General features: G+C 38.2%; 1 protein-coding gene across 2 annotated transcripts in view; it reads right to left on the bottom strand.

Annotated features, from left to right (window-relative positions):
- LOC150109676 (low-density lipoprotein receptor-related protein 1B-like) overlaps positions 1-20,707 on the bottom strand; it is a 361,753-nt gene that overhangs the window by 46,775 nt on the left and 294,271 nt on the right. For both annotated transcript variants that reach the window (XM_090409647.1, XM_090409653.1), the window contains exon 23: positions 14,937-15,126. In XM_090409647.1, the coding sequence (XP_090265773.1) occupies positions 14,937-15,126 (190 nt within the window). The remainder of the gene's footprint in view (positions 1-14,936; positions 15,127-20,707) is intronic.

The raw sequence follows: 20,707 nt of genomic DNA, 5'->3' as shown, positions 1-20,707 counted from the left end.
TTAGTACAGCAGTGTCGAACTTTTCGACACTGCTGTACTAAAGAAGTGAACCATTAACTAAAGTTCACCTCAGCGAAGCAGGAGGGTTCAGTTAGTAAAGATATGAAAGGGTGCTTTGTTAACTAAAGTTAACAAAGCACATTTACATGCTATTAATTCTACCTTACCCTGCTGCCAAACATTTTGAGTAATTCTTTTATTCCCATTACCACTTTTTTTTCTTTTTTTGATGAGTTTGGTAAGTTGCAACCAACATAAATCTTGTCAATGGTAAAGAAGCATTTCTCACTGAGTGGTTCTTTCAACCTAGTGAACGAACTGATGTCTGGAAGACTCCTAGGACAGTTAAGGGAGGGAGAGGAAGAAAGTAGGAAACACTTGCCACTTAGCTTTCCATGAGATCAGATATTTCACATAAAACATGTAAACTGACCAAAATCAGATTCTTTGTCCACTATGTTAAATAAGAACATATCAGAAACCAAAAAACAAGTACATGGCAACGTCACTGAATGGCTCACAACTGATTTTACTGTGTGGCATACAACGCATGTGAATATGGAAACTACCACATCATTCCACTGGCCATAAATATACAGTGTGCAAAATTATAAAATGACCACTTGTGTTATTTACGATGTTTATCTATATGTTAAAATAAATTTATCTATATGTTCATGCACAGAAAAATATACACCCCTTAGAGTTTTATATTTATATACTGGCTTTTTGTTGAGATTTTTTCTTGTGATTTTTGCATTACCTCTTTGGGTAATATTTTATCTCACTCATTCAACAACTTTCTCTGATTAATATAAGCTCTGCTTACATGGTGTTGATGATGTCTTTTTCTAATGTTGCCATTTTCATTGATTCAACTATGACAACTATAGTTTATTGATAGTTTACAATATGAATAGGGAAGTATATAAAGAAATATGAATGTAACAACAACAACAACAACTATGGAGATTCGTTATAAGGGGATAAAAATCCCTCATTGTTTTTCAGCCAGTAAGCGAAACTACGATCGAAAACTACGATCTGAACGTTTCATGCCAACGAACTGTCGGCAGATCCAAGCGTATATGACCGCTTGGTAGTACAACACCACGGCAATCGTTGCAAAGGTGGAGCAAGCTCCCTCACTATCGCTTGGTAGTGCAACACATATTCTAGGTCTAGCTACTCACTGATGAGACCTCAATAAAGGTTGAAACCGGTCTGGGTAGTGACCTCACCTCATAATGTAAAGTAGTACTACATCTCTTAGAAGCTGTGTGTTTTACATTATGAGAAAATATCAAGAATAGTGAGGGAGTTTGCTCCACCTTTGCAATGATTGCCGTGGTGTTGCACTACCAAGCGGTCATATACGCTTGGATCTGCCGACAGTTCGTTGGCATGAAACGTTCAGATCGTAGTTTCGCTTACTGGCTGAAAAACAATGAGGGATTTTTATCCCCTTATAATGTATCAACCTCGCCAGAAAAAAATAGCCGTTTGGCTTTTCATCGTAACTATGGAGATTGTATTAAATGAGAGGGACCCAAACTGACCACCATCACATATAGTGTGCACCCAGACAGAAAACTGGCAATCCAACTGTAGAAGTCCTAAGACAGACCAAATGATGAGAGTTTGCTTAGTAAGCTTTTGTACCAGACCCACTCACAAGCTTTGGAGATATCAAGTGCAAAACCACTTGCTTGGGATTCACCAAACTTCACCATGGCATATGTCAGAGATGGGCAACAACATGTGTGAACATATCTCCTGTTGATCGGCAGTGATAGAATCCATACTGGTGGTCATTTATTAGATGGGTACCTTCAAGATAGTGTAGGAGTTGGGAATTGATGATTTTTTCCATTACTTTAGACAGGACTGAAGTGAGTGAGATAGGGCAGTAGTTAGATGGCAGTGATTGCTTGTGCTTTTTGAGAATGGGCTGAATATAGGGCAATTAAATATGCCAATATAAATATGCAAATAGGACTTTGTGGTTGGGATGAAGAGTTTGGATTTCCATATATTAGTTAGGCTTAAATGACTATTAACTATTAAATTATTTAAGGAATTTACAACGTATACTGGACTATTAATTAAAAGAAACTTTAATAAATACCTCCTATATTTCGGCAATGCCACATTGCCATCTTCATGGGAACATACAACTATGACACGTACATGGGGCACTACAAAAAGCAAATGAAGCAGAAGAGAGAAAACTACTGTTGTTCCTAGAGTCCTAAAGGTGCCCACGAGTGGCCTATATTGGGTTGTCTTGGCTGTTGGGCTGAAGTTCTCAAGATGCAAGCTTCCCAAATTTAGGGCAGTCTCATGCACCCAAATTTGTGGAGGTTTGGAAAGTTTTTTTTAGAGCTAAGGCTGATTCCATGAACAACCTTTCATATTTAAATTTTCTGTGGTGTATTAACATGGCTTTCTTCCAAAGTATTCTGTGGCAGGTATCCAGAGCATGGTCTGCAAGCCCAGAGTGGCTGTACCAGTGAAACTGGATGTAGTCTTTGTGTTCTGAAATCCTGCCATCATTTGCTGTCCTTCCTGTTTGGCCAAAGTAGGACAGTTTACAGCTGCAAGGGACCTGGTATACCCCAGGTAGCTCTATGGGAAGTGATTGGTCTTTGGTGGAGCAGATATGGGATGCCAATTTTTTATATGGTTTGTAATAACAAGAAGTCAGGTCATATTTTTTTAAGATTTTGGTTAGGACTCTAGAAACAACAGAGTTGCCCCAGATATAGGGAATGGTGAATGGATTTAGTGTAATCTTTGTTATGGGGGGTTGTGGTTAACTGGTTTTATTTTTTTGGGGTTGTAGCCATTGGCTAAGAAAGTGTTAAAGATGTGGTTTAGTTCAGTGGTTAGGGCATTGTCATCTGAACAAATTAATTTTGCCCTGTTATATCGTGTTTTTATAACACCATATTGTTGTGGTGATGGGGGGGGGGGATTGCTGGTCAATGTATCTGCCTGTATGGGTGGATTTACTGTAAACAGAGAAAGTCAAGGATTCATCAGGCTGGCGAGTGATTAGAGTGCCTAGGAAAGGGTTCAGATACACTCCACTCCTTAAGTGTGCTAAGGAGTGGAGTGTATCTGAACCATGTGGCCAAATAGTGAACACATCATCAACGTAGTGAAGCCAAACAGTGGGGTTTTTTTTGGGACTGAATTTAAGGCTTTCTCTTCAAAAGTCTCCATAAAGAAGTTGGCCAGAGGTGGGGGAGTGGTGAACCCATGGCTGTCCCCTCCTATCTGTTTGTAGAATTTTCCTTGCCAAAACGAAATAGCCTGAGTTCATTGTGAACTGAAATAGCTGAGATATCAGGAGGAAAATTGGCTTGGATGAGCTCTAAGGTTTCCTTGAGTGGGACATTTGTGAATAGGGAGGAGACATAAAAACTGACCGTTATGTCAGTATGTTGGAGTGAGAGGTTTTCTATACTGCTTTGAAATGGGCTGAAATGATACTGAAGAGCTTCACGCTTCCTTTTCACTATGTCAGAGTATCACTGTAGAAACCAAGGTACTGAAAATCTACTAGCTAATTGTTTCCTTCTATTTTTAGGGCTTGAAATTCATCGCTATTCTTCATTAACCCAATTAATGCAGCAATTTTACAGAGACTAACTGGTGGTTTGGGTATCCTGAAGCTTATTAGCATATTATCACGTGTAAAAGAGACTATTTTTGCATTAGTTTGGAATATAGAAGTATGCAGAGAATCTGAATAGGAAATGGGAAATAGTTATCGCTTTCTATTTCAGATCCTCTGTATACTCAATATCCTGAATCAAGATGTGATTCAGGATATTGAGTATGTCATTGTGAAGATGTCATTGTCAACAATTCTTTCATATTCTCTTCATGTGAATTTATATATACATCTAACATAAATGTTAGAACAGGGTATCTGTAATGAACAGTCCATATTCTGAATTCAAATCCAGCAGCTACTTACCGTTATTGTCAGCTTTGTTCTTTTCTTCCAATTTTCTCAAAACATATTTATTTAGTGATAACAATTTAGTTTTGAACACTATAAAAATGCTAATATTGAAAAAAAAATATGCATTAAAGTTGAGCAACTTTGAGGTGAATACACACACAAATATACAAATATTACTGGAGAAAAAATGAGTCAGAAAACAAACTGAACTTTGGAGATTCAGTGGCAAAGCCTAAAGAAGATATTGGTTGGTTCGGGCAGCAAGGCATGTGAAAAAGTTGTTTGCAAGGATAAAAAAATCCAAATAAAGAAGTAGCACTAAAGATATAAAATGTTTGTATGCCAGCAAGTGCCCTGAGAGAATAGGAAAAAATGCAAGACTGCTCAATTATATGTAAAAGTAGCTAAACAAACTTCATTCAAACACTGATAAGAAAATTCTAGATATAATTGGTCAAACATGATATGGAGGCTATTGAAAAGTTTAAAAATTATGGTAAATTCAAAGTAAAAGAAATTGGAGATTAAAAAAACTAGACATGGATATTCTGGATGAAATCTTGAAAGTAACTACTTTTAAGATTTTTAAATGATATGCTCAATGAAAGAACAGTGCAGACCAATGTTTTTCACAATAAAATAAAAGAATACATTTTATATTTTGATCTGACACACACACACACATTTTATATACAGGAATACCTCGATTATCGCGGTTATTGTTGCCACGAAAAATACCGCAATAATCGGGATAAATAATGCGTGTAAAATGGGTGATCAATGCCAAGGATTTTTCAAATCTATTAATTAAATTTTACATATCAAGTAAAAAAGAAATGTGTTAAATGTGTTAAGTAAAAAATGAATGGTTCATTAAAAAAAACAAGATTATTCTTTAATCTTTATTTATATATAAGGAGTACTTATATATAATGTGTAGTACTTATGTATGTACATACAAAGAATAATTGTATGTACATACAGTACATACAATTATTCTTTCTTTGATAAAAATTGGTGTAGAGTTGTCTGGTGGAAGTTTTTCTTTCTTTTTTCTTCATATAAAACTCGGTAGCAACGGATGGAATTTTCAATTTCCTGAAGAACTTTCAGTGATCGCTCGAGATTAGGATCGCAACTCAAGATTTTTTCTTTAGAATTTTCAGCAATTCTAAACATTTTGTCCATTTCTTTGAGGGTAAATTCCTTCGGTGCCAAGTCAATTTGTTCGTCATTATCATCGATTTGAGCATCGCAAGCACGTTCTCTCTCAAGGTTAATTAGGTCTTCATCATCCAGCTAATAATCATGTGACTGAAGCAGGTCCTGAACATCACCTTTTTCAATTTCTTTTAGTCCTAGATCGAAGCCCTAAAGTTTGCAGCGTGGTCTAAAATATGGCGAACAGTTGATTCATTTAGACCGTACTCTCTTGCAATTTTGGCTTTGGTTATGCCTGCTTCATACTTATCATATGCAACTTATCTTCTAAGCTGATCACTCTACGTTTCTTCTTGATTTCTTGATAGCTGTAGACTTGAAATCATCTTTGTTTCTTTTAGCATTCATTGTAGGGGTAAATAACAAGAGAAATAAATATCCACATGTACTTCAGACAAGGGCGGATAGTTACTGGTAAGTGGTGACAAGGCGCCGTCAGAGAAAAACGAAGTGCTACAAGAGAGTGATACCTGGAGAGTGGCAACTCAAACTAGTTGCATATGTAGTGGGCTACATCTCGCGACTGCGATAATTCGAATTTGGAGTGCAATAATTGGAATTTTGGTATCAAATTATAAACCATGATAATCGAGGTATTCCTGTATATAATAAACTGGAACAAAAGTTTCATGAAACAACATATCCTTACTGCATATAACAAAGTAAATATTACATATGATTTTATTAACATTTACCTACAATACAGATGCAGTTTCTATATACAAGTTGTCCTAGTCCTGAAAATACTTCAGGCGCAAACCAAGTATATAATTTCTTGGTATCTTTCATTTATAGCATCAACAAGTGGAAAAAACATCCAACAAATATCTCTAATCCAGAGTATTTTAATAATAAAGTGTGACACCTTTTGGCAACTCATAAGAAATTATGACTCGGCATTACTTCAACCTTAGTATCACCTCCGGGGTCTGGTTCCCACTGATGAGACCTCAAAGCTTGAAACCGTTTGGGCAGTGACCCATGGCCCTTCCCATAATGCTATCCATTATGGGAAGGATCATGGGTCACTACCCAAACGGTTTCGACCTTTGAGGTCTCATCAGTAGGAACCAAAACGGAGGTGACACTAAGGTTGAAGTTTGCTATAGTGAACTCTCACTATAGCAAACCACTAGTGACCAGGAACTGTTTGTTACAGTAGATAGTTCACTAATACGTGGGGACTATGAATCAGATAATCTGGAAATGCTGATCTTAGAAACCAAACAAGATTTTATAGTATTTCCAATAAACAGGGTGATCTCTATGAACATCTAAAGGTTTTGAACACTTTGAGCACAAATGTCTAGATGTTTAAGCCAGAGTGGGATTTAAATCTATGGCTCACAGAATGGAACTTGTATTCAGTCAGCTCTTAGCTGATTAGTTAATGAGTGAAGAGCAGTATGAGTGCATTTTATCTCGAACTTTCATTTTATGATGAAAAAAGATCATTAATATCATCAAATTCTTGATATATACCTTCAAGGTGTGTACAGGATATGATAGTACTACATGAAAAATTTACATCATTACTAACTCCCTATCTACAATTTTCTTCCAAATCAGTCTGTTAAATGTCAAGACTCCAATATTATCAGGTCTTATATTTCTGTCTTCTAAAGGCATTTTATACTGTATCAATCCACCTATATCTTGGTCTTCCTCTGGGTCTTTTTCCTGCCAACCTGGCAGAGAGCACTTGTTTCGCTAATCTATCATCTCCCATTCTGGTTAAGTGACCATATCATCTGAGATTAGCTCTGATAATGCATTCCTGGATGCTGACAATATAGTTCTTTCCTAATATCATCGTTTTTAATGATATTGCCATTAATGCAATCTGTTCATGCCCCTAATCTTTCTCATGACTCTCATATCTGCGGTCTCTAGTCATTGGTCAAATGTTTTACTTCTAACCCAGCTCTCAGATCCATAAGTTAAAATTGGTTTGAACACTGTCTTGTATACAGCTAATTTTGTGTTCCAACTAATTTCTCTCTTATTCCATATGAATTTATTCAACTGACTTCCTATCATACCAGCTTTGCTGATTCTGTTGTCTATTTCTATATTTAATTTACCATCTTCAGTAAAAATCATGCCCAAGGCTGAAATGTTTCATTTGTTCCATAGGTTCTCCATTCACAACACAGTTAACATTTTCAATGATTCTGCCTATTTTCATCGTCTTTGTCTTTTTATTGCTGACCTTCATACCATATCTATTATAACAGCTATTCAATTTAGTCAGAGAATCTTGAATCATGTAGGAGTTGTAGCGGATTTATTTAGAAGTATAACATCATCCGCATAAAGCAAAGAGCTGAGATTAACAACTCCAATTTTGATATCAAGTTTAATACCACTTTCCTTCATAACGTGATCCATATAGAAAATGAATAAGAGAGGGAATAATGTACATCCTTGTCTGACAACATATTTAACATTAAACCATCTTCCTATACTTCCTTCAATTCTAACTGCTGACTTACAACTCGAATAAAGACTAAGTATTGCTTGATATAATTATTATTATTATTAAACAAGACCTCATGGAGTCAAAGACTCATCTAGGAAGTCCTTTTATCTCGTACACATCTCATCATACCGTGTCTTAAACACATTCAAACTCCTTGCAGACACCACATGCTCAGGCAAGGCATTCCAATCATTCACAACTCTGCACGAAAAAAACCTGGCTCTCACTCCCCTACTCACAGCCTCCTTATACAGCTTCCAGGGATGACCTCTGGTTCTCCCACTATTCTCTGTAGAACTTCTCCACCACTGATCTTATAACAACCCCTTACCAACTGTTAGGTCTCTATCATATCTCCTCTCTTCCTTCTCTCCACTAGACTCTGCAAATTACATCTTTTCAATCTTTCCTCATACTCAACATTCCAGAGGTCAGAAACTACCTTAATCAGTCGCCTTTGAACCCTCTCCAACATCTCTTCATCCTTCTGTAAACCCGGTGATCAAATCTGGGCACAATAGTCCATGTGTGGCCTAATCAAAGCCTTATACAATGGAACAAGAATCTACCTACTTCTACACGTCAGTGTCCTCCGCATCATTTCCAGAAGTCTTTGTGTTGTCTTCACAATTTTGGTGATGTGTCCCCTAAATTTTAGATCCTTATCCACTATCACCTCCAGATCTCTTATTTCCTCTACTTCCAACAATATATTCTCACCAAGCATAAATTCTGCATCCCATCTTTGTTTTCCAAATTTTAAAACCTTACATTTTGCAACATTGAACTTACATCCCCATTTGCTTGCCCAATCACTCAATTTATTCAAGTCTTCTTGCAAGGCACCACATCTTCACTACTCTTTATGGTTCGTCCCAACTTTGCATCATCTGCAGAGAACTGAATATCTCCATCCAAATCTTCGCCAATATCATTAATATACAAGTTAAACAGTAATGGCCCCCAAACAGACCCCTGAGGCACTCCACTAGTGACTTTCCTTTTCCTGGATATTGCACCCCCATACACAACTTGTTGATACCTATCAGATAGCCAGTCTCCAATCCAATGCACTAATCTAATATCCAACCCTATCTGCTCTAATTTGACTGTCAACTTATCATGAGGTACTCTATGAAAAGCTTTTGCGAAATCAGAGTATATTAATGTGTATCCTTCTGCTCTGTCCAAGGAAGCAGTCACTTTATTTTAATAAGTAAGTAGATTACTAAAACATGACCTTCCTTTAGCAAATCCATGCTGTCCATCAAGGATTATACCATTGTTGTCAACCCAACTCTGGATCCTAGTTCTCACAAGCTTCTCCAACAACTTAACCACAACACTTGATAGAGAGATAGGCCTATAGTTTGATGCTTGAGTTCGATCACTTCCTTTATGAAGTGGCACAATCTTGCCCTCCTTCCACTCTTTAGGAACTTGACCAAGTGCAAGACTCATATTAAAAAAATATGTCAAGGCAGGTGTCAATTCTCTGAAACATTCCTTCAGAATACGGGTGATATATTATCAAGTCCCCCAGCCTTATTTACATGTAGTTTACTCAACTCCCCAAACACCTCTTGCTCACTTACAGTCAGTCTCTCCTCCCAATCATCATGAACTGCTCTTAATCTCTCCATGAAGTCACATTCACAAGATTGAAAGATCTTTATGAACTGCTCATTAAGTATCTCCACCACACATTCTGCAACAGCTGTCTTTATACGATTTCCTCCAATCAATGTCATCCTTCCATAATCATTCTTTCTTTTGCTGGCTACATATCGAAAGAATTTCCTAGGATTCTTTTTGGCTTCATTAGCTAACTGCTGTTCATACCTCTCTTTAGCTACTCTCACCAACCAAGTCACCCTCCTTGCCTGGTCTTTGTAGACCTCATGAAATTGGTTACTTCCACTTCTCTTATGCTGCCTCCACAATGCCCTTTTTCTCTGTATCGCATGCTTAATCTCTTTATTCATCCATCTCACACCTACCTTATTTAACCTTCTCACCCATGGTATACATTTAGACATTGCATCCACTAAATAGTTTTTGAAAATCCCCCAAGCTGCACTGATCTCTTTTCCAGCTAACTCCTCATTCCATGCTACACCTGCACGCTGTCTCCTGAGCTCTTCATAATCACCCCCTTGTAGTTCCACATATACCCTTTTTTCACAGGGGTCCTTGCACTGCTGGCAATCACCTCATGCACCAATTGGTGGATGATTTCACACATCATTTATAATTACATCCTCTGATGAGATGACCAAATCCAAGACCCTTAATCCTCGTGTGCCCTCTGTTACATACTGTCTGAGGTAGTTATCCCTCAAAAACTCAAGAAACTCATTTTCTTTACTTCCAGTTGCTATCGCTTCATTCCAGTCTATATTCCCATAATTAAAATCACCCATAATGATCACTCTTTTCTTATTTGCTTGGCTTATTTGACTATACATTTCACTATCACCACCACCATCCACATTACCAGGTCTATAACATCCCACCAGGTATTTGATTCTATTCACCTCTATCTCACACCATACTGCCTCAAAAACCACTGGCCCTATTTCCCTCTTGCATCTCTACCTTGTATGGACATAATTCTTTCTCTATCATCAATAGTACTCCCCCCTCCCTTTTTACCTCTTCTATCCTCAGGAAACACATCTCTATTCCTGTCAGGATGTCGTCCTCATCTAACCATGTCTCACTTATTCCGACAATCTCTGGGTGCACAGATGCAATTAGTGCAACCATTTCATCTGCCTTGTTTCTTATACTTCTAGATTGGTATACAAACACAACAACTCATTTCTGGATCTACAGCTAGTTCCACTGATACCACTCACTCGATGTGATCTCTCCATGTTGGACTGGGGCCATTTCCCTTTCTGCTTCTTCATTTTAGAACCCTTTGCAATTCCATCCGTTTCCTCTTGATCCCTGGTCATCCCATTACTTTCCTGCCTACACATGCTCTCACCTCCTCTTGGAGCATCCACCTTTCTCACGCTGTGTACCCTTGTCCACTCTGAGCCTCCCCATTTCCCTGCTCCTCTTGCACACCTATTCTCTCATTTTCTATACTCATACCACTAACTTCCTCATTCATTTCCACTTCTTCAATCTCTCCTGCTTTTCCACATCACTCCCCTCTCGATCTGATTCATTCTCTCTATTCACTTCTCTACCTTCCAGCAGCAGTCTCTCCACGCGACTCGCACCATAACCACTCAAATGCAGTCCATCGCTTCCATACAGCTCACTTTGTCCCTCAAACTCATTCCACACATTAACAAACTGTACTGCCATCTCCTCACACATTTCAGCCAGAATATCATTCATAATCCTTGCTCTCCGCCTCATTTCGCCACAATCATACCTAGGCAACACACTGACTATCCTTCCTGTCACACTATTCTCTTTTATCTTTCCAAGCAGTCTCCTGATATTCATTTTGACATGCTCTTTGTTCTCTCTCAAATCATTTGTACCAATTAATACAATTAATTCTTTTGCTCGCTCCCTCCTCATATTCAATGCCTCAATCACTCTACTCATTTTACCGCCTGGAAAACATACCTTGTGCATTTTATCCTCTAGCACAGTGCTTCCCAAACTTCTGGATGTCAGGGTCCCCTTTGCAAAAATTAAAATATTTCACGGCCTCCCTCGAAAAAAAAAAATCGTAAGAGATATATTATTATAATATTTATTGTATTTATATTCAATACAAAACATACACAGCGAATACTGCAAAAATCAAATGCATATATTACATTTTTTGCCTCTTACCGTTTAGTTCTGAAGACGATGCGGGCTGTTTTGGTAAAATATGAAATACTGTCCTTTTTTTTTTTAGTCTGTTTCTGCTTCTTCTGATTGTTCGTGGGAATTTTTTTTTTTTTTTTTTTTTTTTTTTTTTTTTTTTTTTTTTTTTTTTTTTAAATCAATCACTTATCCATCTCAGGGTTAAATTTTTTAACGTAGAATAGATCAAATAATATCACCACTTACCGATACTGGCACGCCACAGACTGATAACATGAAATTAGTGAATATTACCTGAATAAGGGAATCCCCCGGACCAGGAACATTTTTCACTTTTGTGACTTTTCTCCTTTTACGGTAATTAAGCCTAACGCGAAACAGACAGCAAAGGCAGTCTGTTTATTAAAACGTGCATATGATTGGTGCGGAATTAACAAAAGATCGCGCAACCGAAAAATAAAAGCATAGCTGACAATTGAGTTGAAATGCTAACTCTCTTCAACCAAATTCCATATGTGAAAGTGCCATAACATTCATTATATATATATATATATATATGATAGAATGCTCATTGACTCGGTTAACATACATAGTTTTTTTGAAGAATTAAATGACTAGAACCGAGATTTAAGTAAAAAAGTTTTAATATAAATACACTACTAGTTTCGGCCTGTAACTGCCTTCTTCAGGTGCCATTATAAAAGAAAAAACACTAAACATTGAGGGTTAAAAGACTATGAACAACATAGACAGTCTTTATACATAATTAGTATTAAAATGTTGTAGTATTTGAAGCTGTTCTTTCGTTTGTTGCATTGTTGGGAGAGTGCATGCTTGCTGCATCACGTGAACGCCAGTACATGATTACAGCTGAATGACTATCTGGGAGGTTGTAGCTTAAGTTGTTATTTAGATGAATAGGATTGAAGATGATTTCTCTAGATTCCACAATTTTTCTCTCTACTTCATCACTGCAACGGAAGATGTTAGTTGATTTTTCCCAGCAGACTTTATATTAAAACCTTTTTACTTAAATCTCAGTTCTAGTCATTTAATTCTTCAAAAAACTATATATATATATTACTTAGTTTTAACACTTTTACGAATTTTAACACGTTCGGTTGAATTTTATTGCTGCCTTGGGAAATCGAACTCACATACATCTAATTAATAACAATAGTTTTTAGTTAGATACTGTGTTTGCCCATGCAACATATGGTTTTGTTTCAGTCTATACAGCATAGTTTCTGTATAAGGGGACATGTGATTCATTAATTAGTCTGTTTTTATCCCAGTTGTCTCTAATTGCACTATTTGTTGAGAAATATATTACACAGACTCCTCATACCTTATTCACTGGCATAATAAAAGTACTTATTTTTATTGCCTCTGCAATATAGTGGCTCTTAGGGAGGGCATGTTGTTTACCACTGCAAGCGAGTTACTATATCCCCACATGAACTTGTTTAAGCTTTTTTTCATGCGTGAAGTATATGCGAAACTTTTATTGGTAACAGAAAACTAGCTCGGATGACAGTGATAATATAAAACGAGTTTTGATATGTATATAAAGTCAATATCAACAGTCCCTGATTACGAACACATTATGAAAGGGACAGAAAGATTTAAGAATTTCCCTGGAGAGAATTCAAAGTAAATACAACTAACCACTTTGAAATGAAACATATGAATAAGCAATATTTACTATTATTCATTAAGCGCCGAAATACGCAGGAAGCAAAGTTTGTGAATCAACACCAATGTGTGAATTTTTCCATTAAAATATAAAAAATAACAAAAAAGAAATAAAAGTTAAATACTAAAAATGCCAAAAAAGAAATAATAAAAGTTTCTTTTAAAATAAAAAAAATATACTTAGTCTTAAAACATTTTAAATTTGTTTTCATTATTTCACGGCCCCCCTCAACAAAACCTATGGCCCCCAAGGGGGCCGCGGCCCACAGTTTGGGAAGTGCTGCCCTAGCACACCTTTAATAATGGAGTCACTATACAACGCCACTCGCTCATCTTTCGTTAACTCTTTCATGCCATCATGATTTATTTTAATAGTTTTGACCTGAATTCTCTTAATTTCATTCCGCATCCATTTCATTTCTTGCCTCATCCAATCCAATTCACTTTCCGAATCTCGCGACACATTCTCTCTATCATTAAATCTTTCTAACTTTCTAACTCTCGACCCCCTCTTCTCACTTTCCCTCTCATTCATCCTTCGTTTCCGTACTTTCGGTCCAACATACGTCCAACTTTCACTATCATTCTTCTCACTTTCTCTCTCATTTATCTTTCTTTGTTTCCGTACTTTCGGACTAACATGCGTCCAACTTTTGCTATCATTCTTCTCACTTTTACTGTCATTCATCTTTCTTTGTTTCAGTACTTTCAGTCCAACATGCATCCAACTTTTGCCATCATTCATTCTTTTTTCGCCATCATTTATTCTTTCGATTTCTTTTACTTGCGATTTCTGCGTCACGCCATTCCTACTTTCATTCGTTCTCTCAATTTTGTTTCTTTCCGCCTCACTTTCGTCCCTTTTAACATCCGTTACGGTTTTCAAGTCGCTCTTATTCTTTTTTCCTGATTTTTTAACACTTTTCGCCTCTCTTTCTCACCATCCTTCTCTTTCAAGCGTGCACTCGTGACACAATCAGTACTAGCACTTTCTGTCATCAATTTCATATTTGCATTCATCAGTTCCTCGTTCAGGTCACACTTCGCACACACCCTTCTTCCATCCGCACTAAACATCCACAAATCATTTATGTAATCGAAGGAATACATATAACAGACCTCACACTTAACGAAACGACTGAAATCTAAATTAAAATCATGGAATGACAATGCCGGGGCCATTTTTCTTCTCTCTGCAGGTTACTAGGTCTAATAATAACGATTTCGTAATTTAGTTTAGGCAAGAAAAATCCCCCGCACTAATAATACTGGTGGCGTACAACGTTTACCAATAATCCCAATAATGCCCCATAACACCATATAACTGCCACGTTTGGAATAGCTTTTCTCTTGGCACCTTGTCATATGCCTTTTCCAGATCTACAAAACTTTTCTTTGTTATATTCCCATGATTTCTCAAATATCTGTCATAAAGTGAAAATCTGATCCTGACGGCTTCTATTTGGCCTGAATCGCCCTTCTATTTGGCTTGTAGAAAGTTTTTTTAATCATTGTACAAAAATAAGTGTGTAAAGTTTTATTTAATTAGTTTTATAATAATAATGAATAATTAAAAGACTTCACCTGAATCATGAAATGGAATATCATTATTATCATGTTCCATAAACTTCAAAAAATAATTTGCTTAATAAGTTTTATTTGCAAGTGATATTTTAAAATACACATATCTAGATTTTTAAATATTAACTTATTCTTAAATCTCTTGTATATGGTTTCATAGTTTACAAAAAGTAAAAAGGAAATTTTGTTTCCACTTACAACTTCTTGGATATCCAGTTTCTACTATCACACCCTTTGGTTTTCCTAAGAAAAATCGTTCAACAACTGTTTCCAGGGTCGAATTCATATCAGTCATCATAAGGGATCTACTATTCCAATCCGTCCAAAATAAATAATTGTTATTAATAGCTAGTGAAACAGGAAATCTTCTACTTCCTCTTGAAATAATCTAAAAAGAATAAATTATAAAGTAGATAATCAGGAAGGAGGAAGTGGAAATTATACACTGAAATGAAAACTTAGAAGGATGATCAATCTTCTCCCCCCCCCATGTAACTGTGCAGTGAGGGCTTTCTCTCTCCCCCTCTTCAGATTTCCTCACCAATGCCAAATGTAACCAGGCAGTCTAATCTTTCATCCTTTTTGTCCTGTATATAAATGACCTTTGCTATCTTGAATCCTATCCATCAAATCCCATCCACAAGAGAGTATGCTATTCTTCCTACTGTGTTCCCTACTCCCAGGAAAACAGCACTACTGTTTTCCCAACATATCTATTACGTGCCGCAGCTGCAAAACTGGAGTCACAGACAGAAAAAAGGGCATATTCTGTGATTTCTGTTGCCACTGGCTGCAGGCTTCCTGCCTGAAAATAGACGAAGCAGTGCAAAAGCTACTTGTCGAACTTACCCAGCCGTTCTTCTGTTCACTGTGCCTCCCTTCGGTAAAGCAACTTCTGAACATAGGTAAACGTGTCGAAAGCCTCGAACAGCATATTGATGCTTTCAATGAAACTTTTACCTCCAAAATACATACAGTTGAAGCTAAACTAGAACGAATTGAAAACCAGAGAAACGCAAGCTCTACTCCACCAGCGAAAGAACTTCGCGATCTAATCGCATCAACGGTAAATGACTTGATGGAGGCTAAACACAAAAAACTCAACGTCATCATTTTGAATTTCCCGATGGAATACAAGAGGACATCAACAAACTAGCTGAAGAATGCAACATCAATCATAATAACAGTGATCAACAAGTTCAAGGACACCTGTACCCAATCGTGCATACGTGCACAACCACAACCTATCATTTGCACAAAGGGAACAAAGACGCCAGCTTCGAAGACAACTCGAAGAAAAACATCAAAATAGTGATACCAGTTGGACCATCGACTACAGACAAGATAAATTAGTGAATAAACCAAGCGATGCCACTAGCAGCCACCATGGAGACCAGCCAGGCACCGCATAGGAAATGTGCAAGACCCATGCAGTCCAACATACGACTCACAAAACCCTACACATCCACTTCACCAACATCTGTGGCCTAAACTCCAACCTCAATAGTGTCCACTACCACCTACAGTCTACCAAACTCCACCTACTCTTCCTGGCAGAAACACAAATCTCACCGCTCCACAGCATCACTTATCTCAACCTTCCAAACTACACACTCTTCAACAACTTTCGTTCCAAGGTCTGTGCATACATTTGCTCTGACATACCTTGACAGAGAGCACTCAACCTAGAATTACCCAACTTTGACCTCCTTTAGTTGAAAATATCCCTTCCTCACTCAGTCCAATTCATCTACTGTCTCTATTGCTCCCCCAACACAACCAACCACCCTGAGCTCTTTAATTTACTCTCCCTACAAATTAACTTTCTTCAATCCCACTTTCTCAACAGTGAAATCATCCTCCTAAGAGATTTTAATGCCCACAACACTAGCTGGCTTTCCTCCTCCAGTTGTACAGATTGCCAAAACATTTGTCATCACCAACGACCTTACACAACTTGTCCAGATGCGAACCAGAATACCAGATAACCCAAACCACTCCCCAAACACCCTAGATCTCTTCCTCACTAATGACCCCTCCAAATACACAGTGAAAGTAAAGTAGTGAGCCCCCTGGGCAATTCTGACCACAACCTAGTGCTCATCTCCTCCCCGATGCAACAACGTTTACACAGACACTCCCATACAAGAGTAGTTTGGCACTATAACAGTGCCAAGTGGGACAGCCTCTACAACTTCTATGCCACATTCCCATGGTTGGACTATTGCTTCCGGCCTTCCAATCCAAACATATGCACTGAGCTTATTACCAAAGTAATCCTCACCAGCATGAATACATACATTCCACACAGCACTCTGAACTGCCAAGACTGTAGAGATGAAACACCAGACATACCACAACTGGCTGAAATCAAAAACCCCATCCTCCTTCAAAGCTTACACCGAAGCCTGTAATAGATGCAAAAAAAAAAAAAAAAAAAAAAAAAAAAAAAAAAAAAAAAAAATCAACACTTCCTCCAAAACAGAGTTCAAAAGAGCAAACTAGCAGCCTGTCCAAACAGCAGCCGAGCCTTTGTCTCTTGCCAAAGCAATTGGTCATAACTTCTGTCCAACGCTATTCCCACCCCTATCACACCTGAATGGCTCTACTGCATCATCACCCACAGAAGAAAGCCATTCTGGCCTCATACTTTGCTTCAAATGCATGCATAACTGACAACAGTAAATGTTCCCCAAACATTCCAGACACTTAACATACAATGCCCCTATATCCTTTTGCCAGGATGAGATCAGAAATATACTGTCCAAATTAGACACAAAATACTCTCCCGGCCCTGATGGCATTCCCCCAATTGTTCTGAAAGTTTGTGCTCCAGAACTGACGCCAATCCTATGTCACCTATATATACTCTCCCACTCCACTGGAATCTATCCCACAAACTGAAAATTGACCTATATTCAGCCCATTCGCAAGAAGGGTGACAAGTCACTGCCATCCAATTACCACCCTATCTCGCTCACCTCAGTCCTGTCAAAGGTATTGGAAAAAAATCATCAATTCCCAACTCCTTCACTATCTTGAAGACACTCACCAAATAAATGACTGCTAGTATGGATTCCGCCACTGCCGATCAACAGGAAATCTACTCACATACGTCACCTATCTCTGGACAAATGCAATGGAGAGGTTTGGTGAATCTCAAGTGGTTGCACTAGATATCTCCAAAACCTTTGACCGGGTCTGGCACAAAGGCCTACTAGGCAAACTACCATCATTCGGCCTGACCCAGGACTTCTGTAGGTGGACTGCCAGTTTTATGACTGGACGCACCCTGTGTGTGATGGTAGACGGTTCCCTATCCTCTCACCACCTAATTAATGCTGGGGTCCCACAAGGTTCTGTTCTCTTACCAACCCTCTTCCTGCCATATATCAATGACCTAGTGCATTTGACCTCCAACCCAATACACAGTTTTGCAGACGACAGCACACTACACTCCTCGCTTGCATTTGATAAGCCTTACCCTACACAACATCAACCACCACCACCCTCAACTCTGATCTCGAAGCCTCCTACAATGGGGTTCAGATAACCTCACAAATTTCAACGCCAATAAAATCCAGTTCTGTACTATTTCCCATAAAAAAGAACCATTTTCCTCCAGTATCCTTTTTGATGGTACCCAAATTTCCAGACAGCTTGAGATCTCGCTCCTTGGAATCACCCTCACATCAAACTTCTCCTGGCCACAAGCATATCTCAAACATTGCATCCTCACCCTCAAAAAAACTAGGATTTCTCTTTCGCTGAAGATGTTACTTCACCCCGAACAGCTATTAACATTATACAAGTCACAAATCCGCCCAACTATTGAATACTGCTCCCACATATGGGGTGGGGGACGCCCAAAAGCTCTCTTAAAATGCTTGACTCAATACAGAGGAGAGCAATTGACTTATCAACGATCCATCCCTTAGCAAACCCCCCCCCCGCCCACTTTCACACAGACATATGGTCTCTGCAGTATGTATATTCTACAAATATTTCCATGGGAAATGCTCATCCGAAAATAACATCATAATTCCTTCGCTCAGTACTAAACTCATTGGAACACGTGCAGCTGCTGAACAACATCCCTTCACGGTACACCTAGAAACAAACAGAATAAATTTCTTTTCCTCTTCCTTCATCGCTGCAACTGCTGCACTGTGGAACCGTCTCCCACTTCCTGTGTTTCCAAAGGAATACAATTTAAAGTCATTCAAATCAAATGTAAACAAATTCCACCTTTCCCAACCCAGACCCCCCCCCCACACACACACACATAATTTTCAGTAATATGCAGATTTCAAAAAGATCAGCTCTCTCTCTCTCCCCTTATGTTTGCATTCACATCTAAAATCCTTCCCAATAACCTTCTCAACCTTCCATAAAAAAAAATCTTTTTTTTATAGAAGGTGAATTTTTTTTTTTATCTACCCAACTTTATACAGTTTTCACATTTGGGATGGCACAACAAAATCTTTCCTGAAAATTATTGATGCTGTCTGTAGGATGAGGGTTATCCAATATCAACAGATACCCCCCCCCCACGTGCATACACTCTTGCTCCAGCTGCTGTTGTAGTGTTTCTGTCTTATATCTATTCTAGAAATACGTCCATAAAAGATGTTCTATATGTTCCACTAAAAAAATTACAAACATCATTCCTTCATTTCCTGCAAACCTTTAATGATATGGAAGAACTGCTCAAGACACATTTACAGTTCAACTTCAAATCCATGACACCTGCTTCTGGCTCTCTTTCATTACTTCACTTTCATTTTCTACATCTTCCTCACAAATTATTTCTCAAGAACTATAACCTCTGGCTATTCAAAAACAGCAACAGATGGTTTCTCTATTGGATTTCTCTATCTAAACACCACACTATGGGTTCTGCAACCTCCCAAGTGGAATAGCATAGGATAGAGGAGAGATTAAGTTGTTTTATGGGCAGTGTATTCTGTCTATTGACTGAGTTCTTCTGGCTGTTTACATGTTTATGAGATGAAAAGTTCCTCCATCCAGCTTGTATCCTGCATCCCACTTCCTTTTCAGCCTCTCCATCTTCTTTCACTGTCGAACCTAAGTATCTAAAGTCACTGACCTTACTGATGACATTTCCTTCCAGCTCCAGATCTGTCTCCTGGCTGCTATCCACTTTGCAACACATATACTCTGTCTTACTTCTGCTCAGTCTCATACCTCTCTCTTCCAGTACTTTCCTTCAACTTTTCAGTTTAGCTACCATTTCTTCTCTTGATTCTGCACACAGTACGCTTACCACATAGTCCAAGGAGTGTCTTCTCTCACCTCCTCCGTACCACCTCCATCACAATATTAAACAGGAAAGGATTTAATGCAGACTCTTGATGCAAGTCAACTGTCACTTGAAAACTTCCTCTCCCAGGCAGGTTCGAACTCTTGTCTTCACATTTCTGTACATCTCCTGCACCAACCTGCCATATTTCTCTGGTACCTTCTTCACCCTCAGACACTTCCAGATTTCTTGCCTTGGCACTCTATCATACGCTTTCTCCAGATCAATAAATACCAGATGTAGCTCCTGTTGCTCCTCTCAAAACTTTTCCATCATCTGCTCTAACCCAAAGATAGCATATGTCGTTGATCAAACAGGTATGAAGCCAAATTGCTCCTTTGCAATCTCCAGCTCCTTCCACAGTCTTCCATCAAGAACCCTTTTTAGGATTTTCATTGTGTGGGACATCAGATTTATTTCTCTGTAATTCTTACAGTCTTGTGCATCCCCTTTACCCTTGTAGATGGGAACAAGAGTACCTTCCCTCCATTCCTCAGGTATATTTTCCTGTTAACGAACTTTTATTAACAGGTCCCACAGATGGTCAATTCTCTTTTCCCACAGTGCCTTCCATGCCTTTACTGGAATCCTATCAGGGCCCACTGATTTTCCATTCTTCATCCTCTTTATGGCCTCCTTCAATTCC

Source organism: Typopeltis vanoorti, chromosome 2, assembly GCF_054136105.1.
Source record: "Typopeltis vanoorti isolate ZY-2024b chromosome 2, IOZ_Tvanoo_1.0, whole genome shotgun sequence".
NCBI lineage: Eukaryota > Metazoa > Arthropoda > Arachnida > Uropygi > Thelyphonidae > Typopeltis > Typopeltis vanoorti.
The sequence above is the reverse complement of the archived record's forward strand: the minus strand, read 5'-3'. Positions and strand labels throughout refer to the sequence as shown.